At 42.0% G+C, this 21291-nt stretch overlaps 2 protein-coding genes across 2 annotated transcripts in view; both read right to left on the reverse strand.

Annotated features, from left to right (window-relative positions):
- The window catches only part of LOC131481127 (zinc finger protein 570-like), a gene marked incomplete at its 3' end in the record, with an annotated part of 533548 nt that overhangs the window by 285875 nt on the left and 226382 nt on the right, over positions 1-21291 (reverse strand). The window contains 2 exon segments of the mRNA XM_058668426.1: positions 15767-15859; positions 15992-16118. Coding sequence (XP_058524409.1) covers positions 15767-15859; positions 15992-16118 — 220 coding nt within the window.
- On the reverse strand, positions 6435-8256 carry LOC101516560 (zinc finger protein 585A-like). Its single transcript, XM_058668875.1, is given in 2 exon segments — positions 6435-6546; positions 6548-8256. Coding segments are annotated over 2 exon segments (1821 nt in total).

The following is a 21291-nucleotide window of genomic DNA, read 5'->3' on the forward strand; positions in this document are numbered from 1 at the left end:
GTTTATTGAACTGGCTAGCCAGGGTCAAGCTCCTCACATGGACACACAGGACCAGTGGATGAAGCAAGACCCCAAGCCAGGGGCAAGCCAGATTCTTATAGGCTAGTTTGGCCGTTACAGCAAAGCCCGTGCCTGCGAAAAACACTCCAATCATTTTAAAGCAAATATGAAACACTTCAATCAAATAGAGGCAAGGCTAAAGGCCCGCGAAATGCCTCAAGTACCTATTCATCATGGCAAGACAAAACTATTCTAAGCTAAGGGGTTACAGATGCAAAGCAATAAGTAACATATCTGTGAAAGAAGATCTGTGAAGATCGCATTTGGTCAGGCCTGTTGGGAGTTCTGTGCCCCTCCTGGATCTTGTTTCCCAATTCTTCCTCTAGATTAGAGAAATTTTCCTTTATTATTTCATTAAACACATTTGCAAACTCAGCTTCTCTTTTTGCACCTTCTGGGGCTCCCATAACTCTTATATTTGGACTTTTAATAGTGTCTTTCAATTCTTGAATACTTTTTTTGGCCTGATCCAGCTCTGCTTCCAGCTTTTTGTTTGCTTCCCCCTGGTGACAGGAATTATCTTCCAATTCTGAGATTCTATCTTCCGTTTGCTTCATTCTGTTTTGGAGACTCTCCACTGTACTCTTAATTTGCTCTGCTGTGTTCCTAATTTCTGATATACCAGCCTTGATTTGCTTTGTTGCTTCCTTAAATTCTTTGAACTCTTGCATGAGCTTCTCATTGTTGATCAGAATGTTTAAAATGAGTCTTATGGATTCTGCGTGCCCCATTTTCTCGATGTCTCCCTTAGTTAACTCTGAGGCTGGCATAGGTTTTGCTCCTTTGCAGGGGAGTTTTCAGTAATATACATTGTGCGTTTGACTCTTCTTTTGCTCTTGATCATTGTAGTTCTGGTTAGCAGAGTCTTCTCCTTGGGTCAGGTTTCTAAGCTGTGTCTCCCACAGGTCTACAATGTGATTTTACTTATTGCCGTTGGTACACAACTTTTTGCTTGCAGCCTCTTGTGCCACAACCTCCACCGAGTTCAAGGTCTGGGTTGTTATGTCAGATTTCCACCATGGTCTCCACAACTCCAGCTCTTGGCTCACCACTCTCCACCTCCTGTGATACTGTGCAGAGGCTGCACTGTTCTCTCTGCAACCTTTTTCCCACGTCCGGCTGGAGCAGGTCCCAGTATTAGAGAGACACCAGGTGTCCTATATAATTAGGTTGCTGGTGGGGCTGATCTTGCTGGAACCTGTTGGACTTTATGTCTGTGTACCACACAGACATATTTTGGCTGGTATGATGCCACAGTCAGTATTATTTTCCTGCAGGACCAGTACAATCACAGACGTCAGCCAGTTCTCATGAGATCAGCAAATGCACAGTTCACTACTGTCCCCTGCAGTCCCAAAGCTATTGCCACAGTGCCCAAAATGGCGTCTGATGTACAACCACTAAGGTTCTTGATTTGCTGTCCATCAAATCCAAGGACTATACCAGACCTGCCCTGGGTGGAACCTGTAGAAGGCCACGTGTTTGCAGTTCACTGAGAGAGAAATGAGCTAACTCCCAACTCAGCGCATGCTCAGTCCTTTCCCTTGCCCTTTCCTCCTTACACAAAATGGTGCCCAATTCGGCTCTAGGGGGCTGACTGGGCTATGGAATCCACTCTGTTCCCGCACTGCCCATCTGAGATCTGATGTTCTGTCTCTGCTCCTGGTCAAATCAAATGGACCAGCAGAATGGACAGTTCTTTGTCTGGGTTCACCACCTGAGCTCCCAGTGAAAGTCCCTTCCCACCTGGTTGCTGGTGGAGTTCTGGCTGTTGTGGAGTTCAGATTGCTGTGCTGGAGTATCAGTCTCTGCAACACCACACTGCTGTACCCGCTGCTTTCCTGTGTCTATCAGTCTCCAGGTACCCCTCTGCTGTTGTTCTGTCCTCTTCTATTTCCCGAAAAATGTCCTCTCTGCTTCATCATGATTAATGTTTTTCCATCTGTATAAACGTGTCCTTATCCTATTCTGCCATCTTGATACCCTGTACCAGTTTTCTAATCTATGGAACATGATTGATGTTTTTAAAAAGGACCCACTCCTCTGTTTTCTCCCAATTCCTGTAAATCCCATCCTTCCACCATATTCCACACATTCCTAAAATGTAATTACAAAAATCAAAGGATGGTAGGATGCTGTCAGAGACTGGGAATATTTTAAACAGAAACTTCAAAAAAATCAATAAATCTCACTGTTGCAGGAAGCTCTCTCACTAGTGTCCTACTGAGGACCTGAGCCAGGCGCTGATAGGCAACAATAGCAAAGAGTTTACAGCTGGGGGCTCACATGAGCAATCTGGTGGGAAGCAGGTAGATGTGTAGAACTTCATTCTGTAGTTTAAGCAAGGTACTGTTTACATGACACATTTTTTAAAAGATTTATTTTTTATTGCAAAGTCAGATATACAGAGAAGAGGAGAGACAGGAATCTTCCATTGATGATTCACTCCCCAAGTGAGCGCAATGGCCAGTGCTATGCTGATCTGGAGCCAGGATCCTGGAAACTCCTCTAGGTCTCGGACATGGGTAGAGGATCCCAAAGCATTGGCTCATCCTCGACTTTCCCAGGCAACAAGAAGGAAGCTGGACGGGAAGTGGGGCTGCTGGGATTAGAACCAGCACCCATATGGGATCCCAGCATGTTCAAGGTGAGTACTTTAGCGGCTAGGCCATGCCGCCGTGCCCTACATGACATATTTTGAAAAATGAAAGTTGCCTCTCTTGCCGTCGGTGCTCATCATTGTTGGTCTTACTAGGGCCTAGACACTAAACATTAAGTAGTAGAAGTGCTCAAGGTTGTCGCACATGAGATGCAAGTCAATGGACTTCACCTTTCCCTCAACAACAGTCATGGGACCCATTCTTCAATATTTTTTTTTTCTTTGAAAAGCAGAATTAGTGAGAAAAACAAAAGCAGGAAATATCTTCTGTCCACTGGTTCATAACCCCAATGATTGAATTGCAGTAGCTGAGCTGCCGTGAAGCCAGATGCCAAGAGCAAAACCATGGAGGATTGGCTAGGATCTCAGACTGCTTACCTACTATGTAACAATGCTGGTCCTGGTGCTCACTCTTACAGTTGCAAGACTTCAGGCACAGGCTGGCATCTAGTAGCTCATACGATGGCAAGAAACTTACTGCGAGAAGCCATGATACATGAATTCAGTGTGAATCTGAGCAGTAGTGGTGGCAGCTGACACATAAACTCCATCTGAAAGAGGAACTCCAAGAGTCTGATGTCAGACAATTCTTTGGTCTCTGAGATATGCCTCCTGGAGTCTTGGATGTTTTATTTTGTTTTTTTTTTTTTTAATTTTTATGTTTTTTCTATTCATTTATTCATTAATTACATTGTATTACATGACACAATTTCATAGGTACTGGGATTCTCCCCCCTTCACCCCCAAACCCTTCCCCCATGGTGAGTTCCTTCACCTTGATGCATAACCACAGCTCAAGTTCTGTTGAGTTTCCCCAATTAAAAGCTCACACCATACAGAGTCCAGCATCCCCCTGTCCAGTCAAGTTCAACGGCCTCTTAGGGAGGCCCTCTCAGGTTTGAGGGCAGAGCCAGCAGAGTGTCACCTTGATCAATTAGAAGCTCCAACATACCATCAGCAACAATCCAGGTATGATGAGACTGGTGCAGAGTCCACTGATTGACATAGTCCATCTTAGAGTTTCCCCTTGTGCAGTTTTTCACTGCAAACATATAGCTGAGGTGGTTGATTGATCTACTCCATCTTCTGTATCTTCTTGGTTAATGTTTTGATTCCTCCATTTTGTTCAGGGGAATCCCCAAAGAAACTTTGAGGTTTTCCCAGTCCAGGCTCCTACATGTACTACTAGTAAGCACAGTGCCCGCCACAGTCCATCACTCCGATCAGCTGGTGGTTGTAACCCCTGGGTTGGTTCTATTCTGAGTCCCGACCTCCATTGGAACCAATGAGTATTGCAGCTCTTTCCGGCTCTGCCCATCACACACTCATCCCTCACCTAAACCAGTAGGAGGTGTGCTGGTTGGGTGCTGCATTCCCTATTGGTACAGGCCATTTCACCTTGGCATTTGGTATTTTGTACTGTTTTTATCGCAACCAAACCTGGCCAGGCCCCCACACAGTTCCAGCACTTGGACTTGCCAGCGGATGACGTGAACCGACTCAGCCTGGTCTGCCCCCAACCCAAGCCAAATGTATGCCAGTGGGTCACTTTCCAAAGCCTCTTCTGGGTTGTTTACCTCCATACTTCCTGCGTTTATTTCTAGGGTCAGTGTCCTGTCAGAGGAACTGTTCAGATTCCTCCATCAGACCTCTTCCTGGTGTCAGGCTTCACGCATACTAGCAGGTCCTTTGGCCAGCACCGCTCTTCAACCCATTCTGGTTCCTGCTGTTGAGAGTTTCAGCCCAGCCACGGCTCGTCCATACCCACATATAGATCATATATGGCTCAGTTGGGGTAGAAACCTTGCCGAGTCTGTCCCACATCTACCCTGGTCCTCCAGAGCACCAAACTGTGTTGCGGTGTAACCCGGCATGGTGCGTCAAGTCCGAATCCATGTTTGTGCCAAGGGAGTACAACTGTGACCTGACCAGAACTCAACCCCCTTCCAGTTCCTGCTCCCCTTACTGGTAAGCTCCACCCAGCCAAGGCCTCCACCAAGCTCCCCAACCAGGCCTGTTCCCAGCCAGTGTTAAGTATGCCAGAGGTTGCTCTGGGTCAGCCCAGCTCACTCCATAGACTGCATGGCTCCTGCATAGACTCCACCGGCCCTTCTAAACCATCTAGGAGGTCAGAGTTTGCACAGGGATTGGTCCACACATACCTGACACATTCTAGCCCTGAGTATGGTTCTCAAATGCCAGACAATGTCATAGTCTTGCCTTCTGTGACCCCTCTGCTGATCCCTCCTTCTTGGGTGTTTTTTGACCAGCAGTTTCCGAGACTCCTGAGGGCCATGATAATGGTGTTGCTTGGCTGCAGAACCACCAGACAACCTGGTGAGGGATGCCCATTTATTGGGAAGATCATACAAACATATATACAGTGGAAGCGGAAAGCAGAAGGCTGGTTTCGATAGTACTCCTACCCTACACTGTTATTATAACTGGCCAGTAGGTATGCCTACCTCTTTGGACACTCTAATCAAGTCACCAGTTACATTCTGTAAGCAGGGTTGATAGCTTAGTGTTTTAGACCATGTGCAGGTAGACCAAGATAAGCTATCACCTAGGCTGAAAGCTAGGCCTTTTGGCATGATCATTATGTGTCCCTGGTAAACAGGATGAGGATTGCATTTAACTTCTCAGAGTTGCTTATCTGGGAAATTCTAGCACAGTTTCTCAGGGACAGAGAAATTCGGACAAGACACAGCCTACTACTCTGGATGTATGCCCAAGATGGAGCCTCTGTTAGCTGAGACCACTGCCAGGGCTTTGCCTTGGAGACACATTGTGCCATGTGCCTATGGCGTACTGCATGGGATAAGCAGGCAGAGATGCAGGAGCGATCTCACATACTTATTATTCAAGGAGAGATAGTGGCCAAATAAGATCCACGTTTGGCCAGATATAACAAGAAAATCTTCCCTAAGGACAAAATTCATCCTTCAAATCGGGTGTTTATTATTACAACTGCCACATGCATCATTCGATATCAGTGGTTCCAATATAACTCTGTAATAGGACGAGAAATTTTGAGATTCTAAAAGAGATAAATGTGTAAATGACAAAGATGGCATGTGAAACAAGTGTTACATACTGAGCATTTGTTATCAACATTAAATCTGAAGACAGCATTCACATTTACCACCACACAACAAAGGAAGGTCATGTACAAATTGCATCTTTATTATTTTAGCAACAAATATCCTCTCTTCTGAAATGATACTCCTCATGTTTATTATTTCAAAGTATGTTTCCACATCCATTGCCCTTTTACAATGTTTTGTATTTGCACTTTTGCAAATGGTTGTTTTTTTCATTCACTTTGCAAGCTTCGACAGACCATGACAGGTTTATGGTGGCTAGCCTTTCGGTTGACAAGCTTTTGTAGTTCCAAGGTCTGTGACTCTGCTAACAATTGACTCAGAAAAATGATTTTTCAGTAAATGCTGTGTGTTTGCTCATTTCTGTAAATATGCTACTTATTGAAGCATGCATACTTTTCACTGTGCTGAAAATATGTATGAATTTTAATGCACATGTAATACATTCATGCTTTTCCCATATGAATTCAAATGTTTAATAAAACTTGACTGCTTGCAACAGGATTTTCAACACTCACTAAATTCATGAGGTTTATTTTTCCTGTATGGATTTTCTGATGTCGAATAAAACCTGTCTGTTAAGTAAAGGCTTTAAGATACACACTACATTCCTAAGGTTTCTCCCCTGTGTAGACCCTCTGATGTGTGCTTAGGTGTGACTTCTGAGAAAAAGCTTTTCCGCACTCATTACATTCATAAGGTTTTTCCCCAGTGTGGACTCTGATTTCGAATGAGATGTGGCTTATCAGAAAAGCCTTTTCCACACTCACTACATTCATTAGGTTTCTCCCCAGTGTGGATTCTCTGATGTCTAAACAGCTGTGGCTTATAAGGAAAGCCTTTCCCACACTCACTACATCAATAAGGTTTTTCCGCAGTGTGGATTCTCTGATGTGATCTAATGCTTGATCTATCAGAGAAGGCTTTTCCACAATCACTACATTCATAAGGTGATTCCCCAGTGTGGGTTCTCTGATGAGTAATGAGGAATGACTTATGAATAAAAGCTTTTCCACACTCACTACATTCATAAGGTTTCTCACCTGTGTGGATTCTCTGATGAACAGTGAGGTATGACTTACGAACAAAAGCTTTTCCACACTCACTACACTCATAAGGTTTTTCACCTGTGTGGATTCTCTGATGTGTGATCATGCTTGACCTATCAGAGAAGGCTTTTCCACACTCACTACATTCATAAGGTTTTTCCCCTGTGTGGATTCTCTGATGAGTAATGAGGTGTGACTTACGAATAAAAGCTTTTCCACACTCACTACATTCATAAGGTTTTTCCCCTGTGTGGATTCTCTGATGAGTAATGAAGTTTGACTTACGAGTAAAAGCTTTCCCACACTCATTACATTCATAAGGTTTTTCCCCTGTGTGGACCCTCTGATGTCTAATGAAGCATGACTTACGTATATAAGCTTTTCCGCACTCATTACATTCATAAGGTGTTTCCCCAGTGTGGATTCTCTGATGTCTAATGAGGTGTGACTTACGAGTAAAAGCTTTTCCACACTCATTACATTCATAAGGTTTTTCCCCAGTGTGGATTCTCTGATGAGTAATGAGGTGTGGCTTATAAGGAAAGCCTTTTCCACACTCACTACACTCATAAGGTTTTTCCCCAGTGTGGATTCTCTGATGTATGATCATGCTTGACTTATGAATAAAAGCTTTTCCACACTCATTACATTCATAAGGTGTTTCCCCAGTGTGGATTCTCTGATGAGTAATGAGGTGTGACTTATAAGGAAAGCCTTTCCCACACTCACTACACTCATAAGGTTTTTCCCCAGTGTGGATTTTCTGATGTATGATCATGCTTGACTTATAAATAAAAGCTTTCCCACACTCACTACATTCATAAGGTTTTTCCCCTGTGTGGGTTCTTTGATGAGTAATGAAATTTGATTTACGATTAAAAGCTTTTCCACAATCACTACATTCGTAAGGTGTTTTCCCAGGGTGGATTCTCTGATGGCTAATGAACAGTGACTTATGAAGAAAAGCTTTTCCACATTCACTACATTCATAAGGTTTTTCACCTGTGTGAATTCTCTGATGTGATCTAAATCTTGACTTATCAGAAAAAGATTTTCCACACTCACTACATTCATAAGGTTTCTCCCCAGTGTGCATTCTGTGATGTGCCTTCATGTTTGACTTAGTAGAAAAACCTTTTCCCCACTCCCTGGATTCATAAGTTTCCTCCCCTGTGTGGACCATCTCATGTATGATTAGGCTTGACTTATGAGGAAACACTTTTCCACACTCCTTACATTCATACGAATTTTTTCTTGTGTGGAGTCTCTGATGCCCAATGAGAGATAATTGCTGGTGAAAGGCTTTTCCACGCTCAGTGCATTCATATGGATTCTCTGCACTTTGAAAGATCTGATCACTAATGAGCTCTGACTTCTGCTCCATGTTTGCTTTACATTCATTGGACGCATACAAATATTCTCCTGTGTCAGTTCTCTGCTTGGTGGTAAGGCAAGATTTATAGTAGCCAACATGAATTGCTTCTCCCACACTGACAGGTTGCTGATTATACGGGTCTTTGGGATAAACTTGCTCACACATAAGGACTATCTTTTTCCTGCTGAAAGTTTTCACATTTTCATTGTGTTCAAAGGACTGCAGACCAATCTGGATCTTGTTAAACTGTCTGAGATTTTCCCCACTCTCGAGGTTGTTCTCGGGGACATTAGAGGCATGCTTCTTTTCAAATGGTATTTCATTAGGCTTCCTGTGGGGAAAGCAAATTTAAAATAAACTATGATATCATTTTTTCTGCATTCAAAAGGCACCAGATATTTGAGCCACTCGTGAGGAGTTGCTTTCTCCCTCACCACATCCAAGCTCAACTGATCAATTAACAGTAAAACTTTGGTCTACAACTGCTATTCTTTTTTTTTTTTTTTTTTTTTTTTTTTTGTATCTTAGGAGGTTTATTCCAGTGGGGCAGAAACAGGGCAGAGGGGAAGGGAAGGGAAAGAGGAGAAGAATACAACTGCTTTTCATTATCTTTTTTTATACTGCGTTAAAGGAAAGAATCACCAAGCTTTCCTGGTAATATTTGGTTCAGTGAACAATATGGGAATTGAAAAAGAATTTTGGCTGTCATACAAGAGCTGTGAGGCTGAACTTAGCAAAGAGAAGACTCCACAAATTTCATACTAAACCTCTGGAAATGATGCTTGGCACCTCATGCCTCTGCACAAACAGGAACACAACCACACACTCACATAATCCACAGCCTCTGCCAGGCTCCAGCCAAACCTCCAGATGGATTGTACTTGGATAGGTTTCAACACACAGCAACATGAAGTGGAATTGGGGGAGACTGGACTGAGCCAGGTTGCAATACTTGCTAATGGAAAATGAATTGAGACAAGCCATGGCAGTCAGGGGGATGTTGGTGCTGGACAAATGATCTATGGGTGCAGGAGATCCAGTGGGGCTCTGGAAGCTTTGTCTGGGTCCTTGCGCACAGCTGTGTGATGAGCCCAGTTTATGAGCCCCAGTGGCTGTATGGGTGGCCGTTTGTGTTGCTTGGCCAGGGTCCTTGGCTGGCCAGTGCAATGGATCCTGGGTCTGTGAGTCCTGGGAGTAGAGGGTGTGGCAGGCCTCAAGTCACCTGGCTTGGATACTTTACATGCCTTCATGGTGGTGCTAACTCAGTGAGCACTGAGGGAGGGGCTCCACTAAGGCAGGTTCGACTAGGTTTGAGGTTTTGGTGCACTAGCAAGAACTGGTACACCACAGTTGAAAAGGAGTATTGGACAAATTTCATTGATCCACCAGGATATGGAAGCCCACTGAGGCCTGGAAATCATATCTGGACCATCCAAGAGAAAGGAGGAGAGAAGAGATTGAATAACTACCCCAGCCAAAGGATGACAGCAAATATCTAAGTGAAAGGAGACTCTAAGGTCAACCATGTCAGCCAATGAACATTGAAAGGGTTCCCTCTTGCTTGAATTGGTGAGATGGACATCATTTCAGAACTATTGGAACCACCTAGACAGAAACTTTGGAGGGTGTGCCACATTGACACCCTGGTTTGGTATCAGGGTACCAGTACCCATCCTTGAGTACTAGGATGGTTGGGAGACCTGGTATAGCTTCTCTGAATATCACTTAACCCTGACCTAAAACAGGAAGGAAAAGTAGAAAACTTGGAAATAATCACACCAATTTCTCCTTAATGATCTAATACACATGCACACACACAATGACTGCAACTAAATCACACACACACACACACACACACACACACACACACAATACACCTCTCAATGTTGGAAGTTGGTGCAGCTTAGGCCTGCCTTGTTCCCAAGGTATCTGCTCCCAGTGTACTCAGCAGGAAGGGCAAAGCCTCTTGAGTCCAGGCAGGCCAAGGCCCAGCTCATCAAATGGTCATACTGGCTGAACCCAGGGTCCCAAGCATGGACTCCAATCTAGCTCGGGTCCTCCCAGGAACAGCAAGTGTACATGAGGGCAGAGAAAATACATAGATTTCTACTAAATTCAAGTTGATTATATTCAGGAGGTAGATATAGAAACTGGATCTCAAAGTCATTTTTTAAATTTTTCTTTTTAGAGACAGAGAAGTTTTATTTGCAAAGTGGTCATGTGCGTAGGGGAAGAGAAGGGAAGGGGAAAGCACTTCTGCAGAGAAAACCAGGTGGTGGTGTGCTTCTTGAAATTAGAGACACCCAATTTGTAACTTGAAACTTGTCCCAACCCTTGGTTACTGAAGCAGGGTGTATAACTGGAAAAAGGACCCAATCCTCAGTTTTCTCCCAATTCCTGTGTATCCCACCCTTCCACCCTATTCCACACTCCTACATTTCTATACTAAGTTAAAGGAAAGAATCACTGAGCTTTCCTGGTAACATTTGGTTCAGTGCACAATATGGGACTTCAAAAAAAATTTCTGGCTCTTATACAAGTGCTGTGTGGCTGGACCTTGTAAAGAGAGGACTCCTCAAGGTTTGCACTAAACTTGTGGAAATGACCCTTGGCATCCTGTGCCTCTGCACAAACAGGAACCCACCCACCAACACATGTAATTCCCAGTCACTGCCTAGCTCCAGCAAAACCTCCAGATTGATTGTGCTTTAACGAGGTAGCGGGAAGAGATAGGAAGTATAAAAGTTTAGGACTTTAACGTCTCTAATCACCAACTCCCTGTTTTCACTTTTGCTATCATGTCAGTTTTCATTTTAGAAGCAAGTCTCTGGGTCTTTATATTTTGAAAACTGTTGGATTGACAGTCCCCAGAAGTGGCCAATTTTCTTTATAGGTTGATACTCTCGAAGTGGATCCTGAATCCTAACTACCTGACATGGGTCCAAAGTTCTGGCCTCCTTTTTCATGGTTCACGTTGGCTTATTCTCATTGGAGGAGGAATGAGAGTTCAGGCACCAAAAAATATTCACTTTGCTTTGAGTTTTTGCGAACCATCTTGGGGAGGTGTTTACATGAGTCACCCCAAGGGCAAAGAGAAAGAAACTTACTAACAATGGGCAATAATATCTACCACCTCACCCAGAAAAAAGAGTGAGACTTGTGGCTTCCTTCTCCCAATGTTGTGGGCTAGGCAGCCAGTTCAGGGTCACCAGCTTGGAAGCCACACCCCCACTCCATCTAGGCTTTCCCTTCTGCCCACCTGTGATACTCACCTATCATCACCTGGAACTGAGAGGGGGTGGTGTTGCATTTTTTTTTGGTAACCACTCCCCTCGCAAGCCCCCATAAGGGCCCATGATAGGGATAGGCTCGCTCTCTTGGTCACGTGTTTCTGAAGAATCTAGATGTTTTCTGCTTTTGTGATTCTGCCTTAATTGCTTGGCTGGGGGCTGTGTGAACTCCTGGCCTGACAGTCTATGTGACAGCCACCCAGCAGGACACCTGGCAGGTCATGTAGGTAGACCACTCCTCAGGAGGGAGGTCCCTGGTGTATAAGAGTCATTGCCCTATGGCCCATCAATTTGTACCTTTTGAAAGTTGCTTGCTTCAAACCTACCATTACAGGCCTGTCACCTTGCTCATTTTGAAAGTTAACAGCTAAAACAGAACAATCATAAATGTATAATTATATGGAATTGTCCTGGCATGGGTTGGGAACAGAACAGGCTGAATCAGTTCACGTCATCCACTGGCAAATCCAATCACCAGAACAGAGTGTGGATCGAGCCAGAATCAGTTGCTACAAAAACCAGTACACCATTACAGAATGCCAAGGTGAGGTAACGTATGCCAGATGTGACCACAGCATCCAACCAGCACACATGAGAACCAGGAAGGGAGGGGGCAGAGCCAGCAGGGGGAATATATGGGTGGGGGTCCCTTGCTACTCCCACTGGAGAACATGAGCTGGGATGAGGATAGATCAGAAAAGGCAGGGCTACAGCACCTGTGGCCCTCATATAGACTAGATCAGGGAAAGGCTAGGCTGGGCTGATTTTTCCTACTGGTACAAACTACATCACAATAGTTGAGAGTTGTTTGGACTTAGCTGCAGCATCAGCTGGCAGAAGCTGGCACCGGGTGCTAATCTGTCAATTTGAACCACAGAACCACCTGGAGAGTGCATAATCCTGCAGTGCGAGTGGGCTGGGAGGGAAATAGTGGGATCCTCCCTCTTGGGTTACCATTAACACAGGAAGGCACAAAAACAAGGATAGGAGCAGGGGTGGCTAGACAGAAAGGTGCCCAACAACATACACGAGGGCTGGATAGTGGAGCTGGTTAGATTGAACTAGGCATTAATACACACTGACATGTATGAGAGCTGAATGGGATGTGGTACAGACTGGACTAGTCTGCTACACATACTGGCAAACCAGGGTAGGGGGCAGGCCTGGTGGGGGTTACTGTGGGTTGCTCTGACTAGGCTGCAGCTCCCACTGGTTTGTGTGAGGGCTGAGTATGAAGTGGGCAGGATTCAGGCTAGACTGCAACACCCATTGGTTCCAGTGAAAGACAGGGTTGGAAAGAGAACCAACCCAGCAATTCTAACCACCAGCTGATCATGGCTATGGAGTAAGCCGGGCCCTGTACTTGCTAGTACATACAAGAATCTGGTCTGGGAACACCTCAGACAAGGTTTCTTTGGGGATCGCCCCAATCAAACTGCCAGACTCAGAACCCTAACCATCAAATGATAGAGGACAGAACAAGTCAATCAAACACCTCAGCTACACGTTGGCAGTGAAAATGTGGGCAAATAGAGCCTCTATGATGGACTATGTCAATCAGTGGAATCTTCAATTACCTCATTGTGCTTGGAGTGGTGAGACTGGCAGCAATTTATACCTGTTGAACTACCAAAACCACTTGAGCAAGACCCTTGGAGCATGCCCCACATCAGGGACCTGGGATGGGTGGGAGACTGGGTGGCCTTCTAGCATAAAATCTCCTTTTACCTCAGATATATAAAGGAAACAATATGGAAATAATAGTCTTACCCATTTTCCTGTAACCCTTGAACTTCTTTACCCTTATTAACTATGTAAAAATTCTCAAAAATACAGTAAAAAATGGAAAAATAAAAAAATTTGTATTTATATTTACTGGAAATTTAGATATACAGAGAGGAAGTGAGACACATAGGAAGATCATCCATGTGCTGATTCACTTCCCAAAAATGCATAACTTTCAGGGCTGAGCAGCTTTAAAGCCAAGAACCAAGAGCTTTTTCTGGGTCTCCCACGCAGTTGTAAGTCACAAGCCTGTGGGGTGTCCTCAACAGTTTTCCCAGGTCGAAGGCTGCTGAGGTCCATGCAGTTTGTGTGAAAAATATGAAGTTGTGAAGAGAAATTTTTCATTGAAGGCAAGGCTGCAAGGAATTTTCCATGTCTACAACCACCCAAAAAGCAGTTCCACCCCCCTTTGCATACATAATCGAGATCCCCACAGAGATTTCTGTAATCTATTTAGGCATTGTCTGCCACTGTGGAGTTGGTTTTTACAATCAATGTGAGCTTGGAAGATGATGCTGGTGATAGTGTCTTAGCAAATGGGCCTTTTACTGTTTCTGCTCTCTCGGCTGCCCCACTCATGATATGAAAATAGAGGGTGTTAGGTCCCTACATGTAGCAGGAACCTATGCTTAGGGTTGTCCTACCACATTGATCATATGCTAATCAAGGATGTTAAGTCCCTAGGTGAGGTGTAAATCTATTCTTTCCCTCTTTCCTTAATCTTTAGGCCCCTTGTTCTGCGATGCGCTTCCTCCCTTAACTGATTCAAGATTAAGTTGCAGAATCAGGATTGTAATAGGAATGTGTTACTGGTTGACATGTACCATGTATTGAGAACTGCTTGACCACAGTATTAGGGTGGCTGATATCCTGCCTCAAGGTGAAACAATTGGCAGAACTATCCTTAGGAATGCCTGCTTAACGAGGTGTGGAAAGTGGGTGTCAGAATTTGTGAAGGCTTCTGTATAAAAAAATAGGACAGTTTTTTAAGTTGTCTATTATGATCTTGAAACTGTAGTGGTCCATTTATTTTCTATGCCTACTCCAAACACCCTTCTCAAGTTCTGAACTTCACTTGAGCTGGACTCTGGCAACGGGCAGAGAGCTAGATGTTAAGTGGGGCTGCCAGGGCATAAGCCAGTGTCCATATATGATCCCAGTGCATGCAAGGTGAGGGCCAGCCACTAGGCTACCATGCCATGCCCTCATGTTTGATCTTTACATATGACTTTTGTGGGCCTTTCGATGACCCCCTGTACATTTCATACATGAGTTGAGAAAAAGCCAGTTTCTTCAACTTTGTCACTCATGTAGCTGCCTAGCTCTGAGAGCTGAACAGCCATAGAATGGCCGGTGCAGATTTCAAGTTGTGTAGCAGCAGCTATTTCCTTGCTGGTTGAGAGACAACCAATGCAATGGGAAGTGTCTTATTCACAGATTCCTGTCCAGAAAAGGAATGCTCAGGGGACACTTAGAAATCTAAGACCATCCTGAAAATTTTTGCTGTCTCCATTTGAGAGGCACACCATCTCCTGGCTCTCTCCCAAGAAATGCTATTTGATTCCCTCTGCTTTCTACATTCACCTGGTCAGTTTGCAAATAAAAAAAAGTAGAAAGAAAAATGGAAAAAATGGAAAAAAGTAAAAAGAAAGAATGAAATCCTATTTCTCAAGTCCCATTTTTATACAATTTCCCTTTCATATTGTGCTGAAATTATGGCCAGAGCTAATTCTAAGCCTCTTTGTGCAATGCAGCACTCTTTTCAGTTATTACATAATTTTGTAATTAGAACTTGCCTGGTGATTATTTCTTGACCTTTCTGATTAGCTCCAAGCAGCTCATTCTTTTCATGGGGATCTGAAATGAGGAGTAGAGTAACCATATGTATGAATCACATCTAAATGTTTCTTTTCAAATGTTCCAGTGAAGCCAATGAGATTTATTGCCAATCTAGATACAGCACATTTTAATATTAGTGAAATGTGGACATTTATAAGCATTTTTAAATAGGCATTACATCTCATCTATTAATGCCTTAATATAATACCTATTTTTTATAATAAAAATTTCAAGTATGTGAAATTGCATATTTAACTTAAAGCAGGATATGACATAAAATATGGTATAAAAATTCAAAATAAGGCTTGGGGTATCTTACATCCCATCTCAGCATTAGTTTATCTTTTCCTGGCTACTCTGCTTCAAAAACAACTTCCTGAAATGTATCTTGGGAGGTGGCAGATGTGAAAAGACCCATATATACTTCTAAATCTATGTGACAGGCTGACAAAATGCTAGAATAAACCTATACATGGAGACTATGGAATGCCTGTGTCTCATCGGCTGTCCTTCTGTAAGAAACTCAAAGTAAAACTCAAATATAATTCCAGTCAACACTTACTGAGCTATGTATCATTTGCCCTGCCAATTATGTGCTGACCTACCTAGAAGTCTCTGCATCACAGATTTCTCCACTGTCCATGGTGCTGATTCTTGCTCCAACTTGAAGATCACATTAGGCTTTGTCATGGAGTACCCTGTTCATGGAGAATGATGCAGATTTTCCGAAATCACCATTAGTCATACCAACTACTGCACTTTGTAAACTCTTCTCTCATTTGTCATCTATACAGAAGTATTCTGTTTGGGCATGACAGAGTTTCACTCACCCAAGGACAGCAGATTGTTATAGGTCTCAAGCATCACCTCCCTGTACAGGGTCCTCTGAGTATTGTCCATTGTTTGCCATTCTTCCTGGGTAAAGTCCACAGCCACATCTTCAAATGACACCAACACCTGTAACAGCACATGTCTCCTCACTTCTGGATCATTAAATAGAAACACTGACAGTACATTCTCTATATATTTAATTTGCATCTAGATGAATGTGGTTTAATTTACAATTCATACAGCATCATAGAGTAACAGTTAAATGAAAATATCTTGAGCTGTGTTACTTTTACAGTTACAATATTACAACAGAATATTCCTTATTCTATTAAAGGTTGTTTTCTCTAAAGATTCTCATTCTAATGAACTGTTGAAGACATTGCTAGAATAGCTCTCCAAGTAGAAGACATGACTCAGTCTGTTATTGCCACTCTAATTTTCAACTAAATTAACATAAATAATTATATTGACACTGCGTCAAAATATTAACCTAGCAGCTATAATACTAAGCGGAGTTTAATTTTTGTGTGTGTGTTCAATTTGGATCTTCTATGAATGCAGCTTAATTTACAATGTATATGGCAAATGAGGTAAAAACAAGATAAAACCTTTTGTCCAGTATTACGTTTGCAATTCTGAAGCTACAATTCCATTATTATCCTATATCAGATTGTTTTCTATAATGAGCATAAAATGAGTTCACTGTGAAATCTTTAGATAAACACATGAGCTAAATAACATGCTAGATTAGATAATAAAGATATAGGCTTAATATTGCACAAGATACTGAGAAGATTTTTGAGTAGCTTACTAATGATTTCCTCAAACATATGGAGATACTTAAAAATATTATAAAGCAATAATAAACTTCAATTTTCTTATTTTAAAGTGAAATAATGAAATACTGAAAATATTTTTAAGCTGTGCTTGCATGAGTAAATATTTCCTACAGCTTATATTGGAATTAAATATAAGTAATAGATGATCATATGTATCAATAATACATATCATATATGTACATACACAAAAGTAAAAAAATTATGGCATACATGTTCATGTAATTCCACTATAAATATATGAAACAATATATATTTTTTTCACTTTTAAGTATGCACATATTAAAACTCTCTACTTTGTTTTTGATTTATTTTTTATGGAATAACATAATTTAACTGAAGTTTTAATTTCTACATAGTAAACTACAGCTTAGGAGGGAAACAAATGATAGTTTCATACAGAACTATCTTCTGACAATTAGTTGGTATCAGCCAGTCATAGCCTGCCAGCTGAACAGAACATATACATATAAGACAAATGCTATGCTGTAACAAACCTAATCCTATTTTTTTATGTTTTGGAAACTTTTTAGCATTAAGCAGTTATGTGGGTTTTTCTTTTATGCCAGTTATTCATTTACTACTTTTAACATTAAAACAGATCTAATGTAAATGAGATATCATTTTAACAGCATGATACTTCATTTCAATATTCCCTTTTTCCCTGTTATTTTTTCTATGCAATCACAGTTTTCTTATTTTTTTTAACTCATCAATTTTTTTTTTCAGAGCAAATTCAAGTTTTTTTTTTTTTTTTAATTACGTTGCATTATGTGACACAGTTTGATAGGCTCTGGGATTCCCCCGGCACCTCCCTGTAAAAATCCTCTACCTTGGCTAGGATTTTTAACATAAAGTGGTGTTGGATTTTGTCAAAGGCTTTTTCTGCATCTATTGGTACTATTATATGATTTTTGTTCTTCAGTTTTTGGATGTGGTGTATCACATTTGTGGATTTCCATATGTTGAACCTTCTCTGTGTTCCCGGGATGAATCCTACTTGGTCTGGATGATCTGTCTGACGCTTTTTTGAATTCTATTGGCTAGGATTTTGTTGAGAATCTTAGCATCAATGTTCATTGGGAGATCGGTCTGTAGTTTTCCTTCTCTGTTAATTCTCTATCTGGTTTTGGGATTAAAGTCATGTTGGCTTCATAGAATGAGTTTGGAAGATTTGCTTCCTTTTATATTATTTTGAAGAGCTTGTAAAGGATTGAGGTTAGCTCTGTTTGGAATGTTTTGCAGAATTCTGGGGTGAAGACATCTGGGCTTGGGCTCTTCTTTGTTGGGAGATGTTTAATCACTGACTCTATCTCTGCTTTGGTTATGGGTTTGTTCAGGTCTTCTGTTGCCTCTGAGGTAAGCCTTGGTAAGTAGTGGAAGTCTAGGAACCTTTCCATTTCCTGGTGATTTTCTGATTTGTTGGAGTAAAGTTCCTTGTAGTAATTTCTGATTATTTCATTAGTGGTTGCAGTGTGTTGTTATATTGCCTTTTTCATCTTTGATGCTCCTAATTCTCACTTTCTCTTGTTTTTTTCTTTGTCAGTCGGGCCAGTGGGGTGTCTATTTTATTTATCTTCTCAAGGAACCAGCTTTTTGATTCATTGATTTTGTGTATAGTTTTTTATTTCTATTTGGTGTATCTCCTCCTTTGTTTTGATAATTTCTTGTTTCCTATTGTTTGTGGGGTCATTTTGCTGTTGTTTTATCCATTCCTAGAAGTGTGTGCTTAATTCCAGTAATTGGTGCCTTTCTTGGGCCTTGACATGAGCACCAGTTGCAATGAGCTTAACACATAACACTGCTTTAGTGGTGTCCCACAAGTTTTGGAATGTTGTATCTGAGTTTTCTGCTGGGGTCCATGCAGTAGGTGTGGATGGCACGAAGGTGTGAAGAGAACAGCTCCCCCACTTGGCAGGGCCCGGGGGAGCTTCCAGCTGTTTGGCAGGGCTCAGCAGATTTCTCTACCACCTTGATGCAGTCTCACTCCCTTTTTGCATGGATACTTAAGCACCCCACTAAGAATTCTGTAATCTATTGAGGCATTGTTTGCCCCTGTGAGATGGCTTTGACAAGTAATGTGAGCTTGAGAGTTAATGTTATTGATAATGTCTTGGTGAGTGGGCCTTTAACTGCACACAGGAGTACAATTAAACTCATGACATTTTTGGACACCTTATTGTGTGCCTACCCATTGTCCTGAAATCTGGTCCAGATATATAGCATGCCTTCTGGGAAATGGCTTAAGGATTTCACAAACTAACAGAATTGATGGGAGTATGAGTGGAAACTGCTATTGCAAAAAATATAGTTACTGTGACCTTAAAGGTTAGCCTGTACTTGCAACTCTTTAGATTCATTGATGATCTACCTATTTTCATTCTGGAAATCTTCCAATTCAGAGATCCTGTCTTCTGCTGCATTAATTCTGTTGGACTGGCTCTCAACTCTGTGCTGCAGGTCAAGGATCTCATTTGTTGACTAGTTTTGTTTCTTTGTTCATGTGACTTTTGAATTCCTTAAGGTCCTCCCATCATTTTCATTGTCTCTGAAGAGTTTTCTAATTATTTTTCTGAATCCCTTTTCTGATAGGTCGTCAATTTCTTCATCTGTCATCTCTGTGACTGACCAGGCCTTTTGGTGATTTTTTGGGGTGGCACTGGCTTTTTCCTCTGACTCATTTCTTTTCCTGTTACCTCGCCCCATATCTATGTGATCTGATATTGCTGGTTTCTAATCCCTGACCTCTGCTGCCACCTAGTGCTGATCTAGATTTTTTTTTTCTTCTTTGTGGTGCCTAGGTTTCCCTCCCCCTATTTCTTCAGTCTGCAGTAGTGTGGGCTCTTTAAAACAGGGCAATATTTACGGTAGCAATTGGATCTCCCTTCTGTGGGGTTCTCCTGGCCCTGGAATTGGTGCCACCCAGTGCTGGGGACTTCCAGGTCCCAGGTTCGCCCAGGTTCTTTGTTTCTGTGCCTAGTCACCCTCTCCAACCCGTCTGCCCTGATCCAAGCCTGCCATGATTTGCTTAGTTCAGGCACCCTTCACCATGTTTTGCTCCCGAGATCTGGCTGCCCCTCATCTCCTGCTAAGGGCGGACACTTCCCTGTGTTAGCGGCTCCCTGAATTTTGCTCACCAGATTTTGCTCAAGTCTCTGCAGCCCAGGGCATTCTCCTTGTCCTTCTCAGGTTGCTGATCCTAGTCATTCACATCTGTTTTACTGCTGTGTGCCACGTTTCTCAGTACTGGCTGCACTGGAGGATTTACCTCAGTGTTCCCTGTGGTTCTTTTCCTTTCAGGCTCACTTCAGGCTGCTCCCATCCCTAACTTTTAGGACCCTCAGTCACATCAGTCTAACTCCGTTGGCCTTCTTGACTTCCCTCCCCTGTTATTCTCTTAAACAATTGAAATAACATGTTTTAAATTCACATTGTACTCAAGATCTTAATTTTTCATTAAGTGATTAAAACAATAGTAAGATGACCAATTTTATAGGTAAATAGTGTAAATATAATGAAATAAAAATGTTTCAATCATACAATTTACAGACACAGATCATTAAACTAGGGTAGACTATCATCATTCGTTATTTAACAAACATATAAATCAAAAGTGACAAATCATGTTTGCAGCAATTCTGATATATACCACTGTTCCCCCCCTTTTTTGTTGCCTTTGATTTTTTTTTGCTACTCTACATAACAATTTCATGTTTATATATCTGTGTTTAGAATATTTCACTCAACATCTTACACTCCAGTTATACTCATTTTGGTATAATACACAGAATTGTGTTTCCACAACTGAATAACAGCCCGTTGTACACAAATACTACATTTTCCTTACTCAATTATCTAATGATGGACACCTCAATTCATTCCATATCGGTGTATTATGAATAGTGCTGGTATAAAAAAGATGGTATCTCTTTTACACAATGTGTTCATAACTTTCAGAAAATACAACTAATAGTGAGATTACTCAGACTTACAGTAATGTCATTTAAATTTAATACTTTTAACTTTATGTAAGCTTTTTAAAATTTTAAACTTTTTACAAAAGATTTTTTTGTTTTTGCTGCAAAGTCAGATACAGAGACAAAGAGCTACAGAGAGGAAGTTATTCCATCTGATCATTCACTGCCCAAGTGTTCTCAATGGCTGGTGCTGTGCCTATCCAAAGACAGGAGCCAGGAGCTCTTGAGGGTCACCCATGCAGGTGTAAGGTCCAAGGCTATGCGCCATCCTCGACTATTTTTCCAGGCCACAGGCAGATAGCTGGATGGGAAGCCAGGCTTCTGGGATTAGTACCAGTGTCCATATGGGATCCCAGCACATTCAAGGCAAGGAGTTTAGCTGCTAGGCTACAATGCTGAAACCAGCAATCATATTTCTAAACATTTAAGAAATTTTATACCATTTTTCATGTGCTGACTTAATCTATAACTCCATCAGCATTGTAT

This window comes from Ochotona princeps, chromosome 9 (genome assembly GCF_030435755.1).
Source record: "Ochotona princeps isolate mOchPri1 chromosome 9, mOchPri1.hap1, whole genome shotgun sequence".
NCBI lineage: Eukaryota > Metazoa > Chordata > Mammalia > Lagomorpha > Ochotonidae > Ochotona > Ochotona princeps.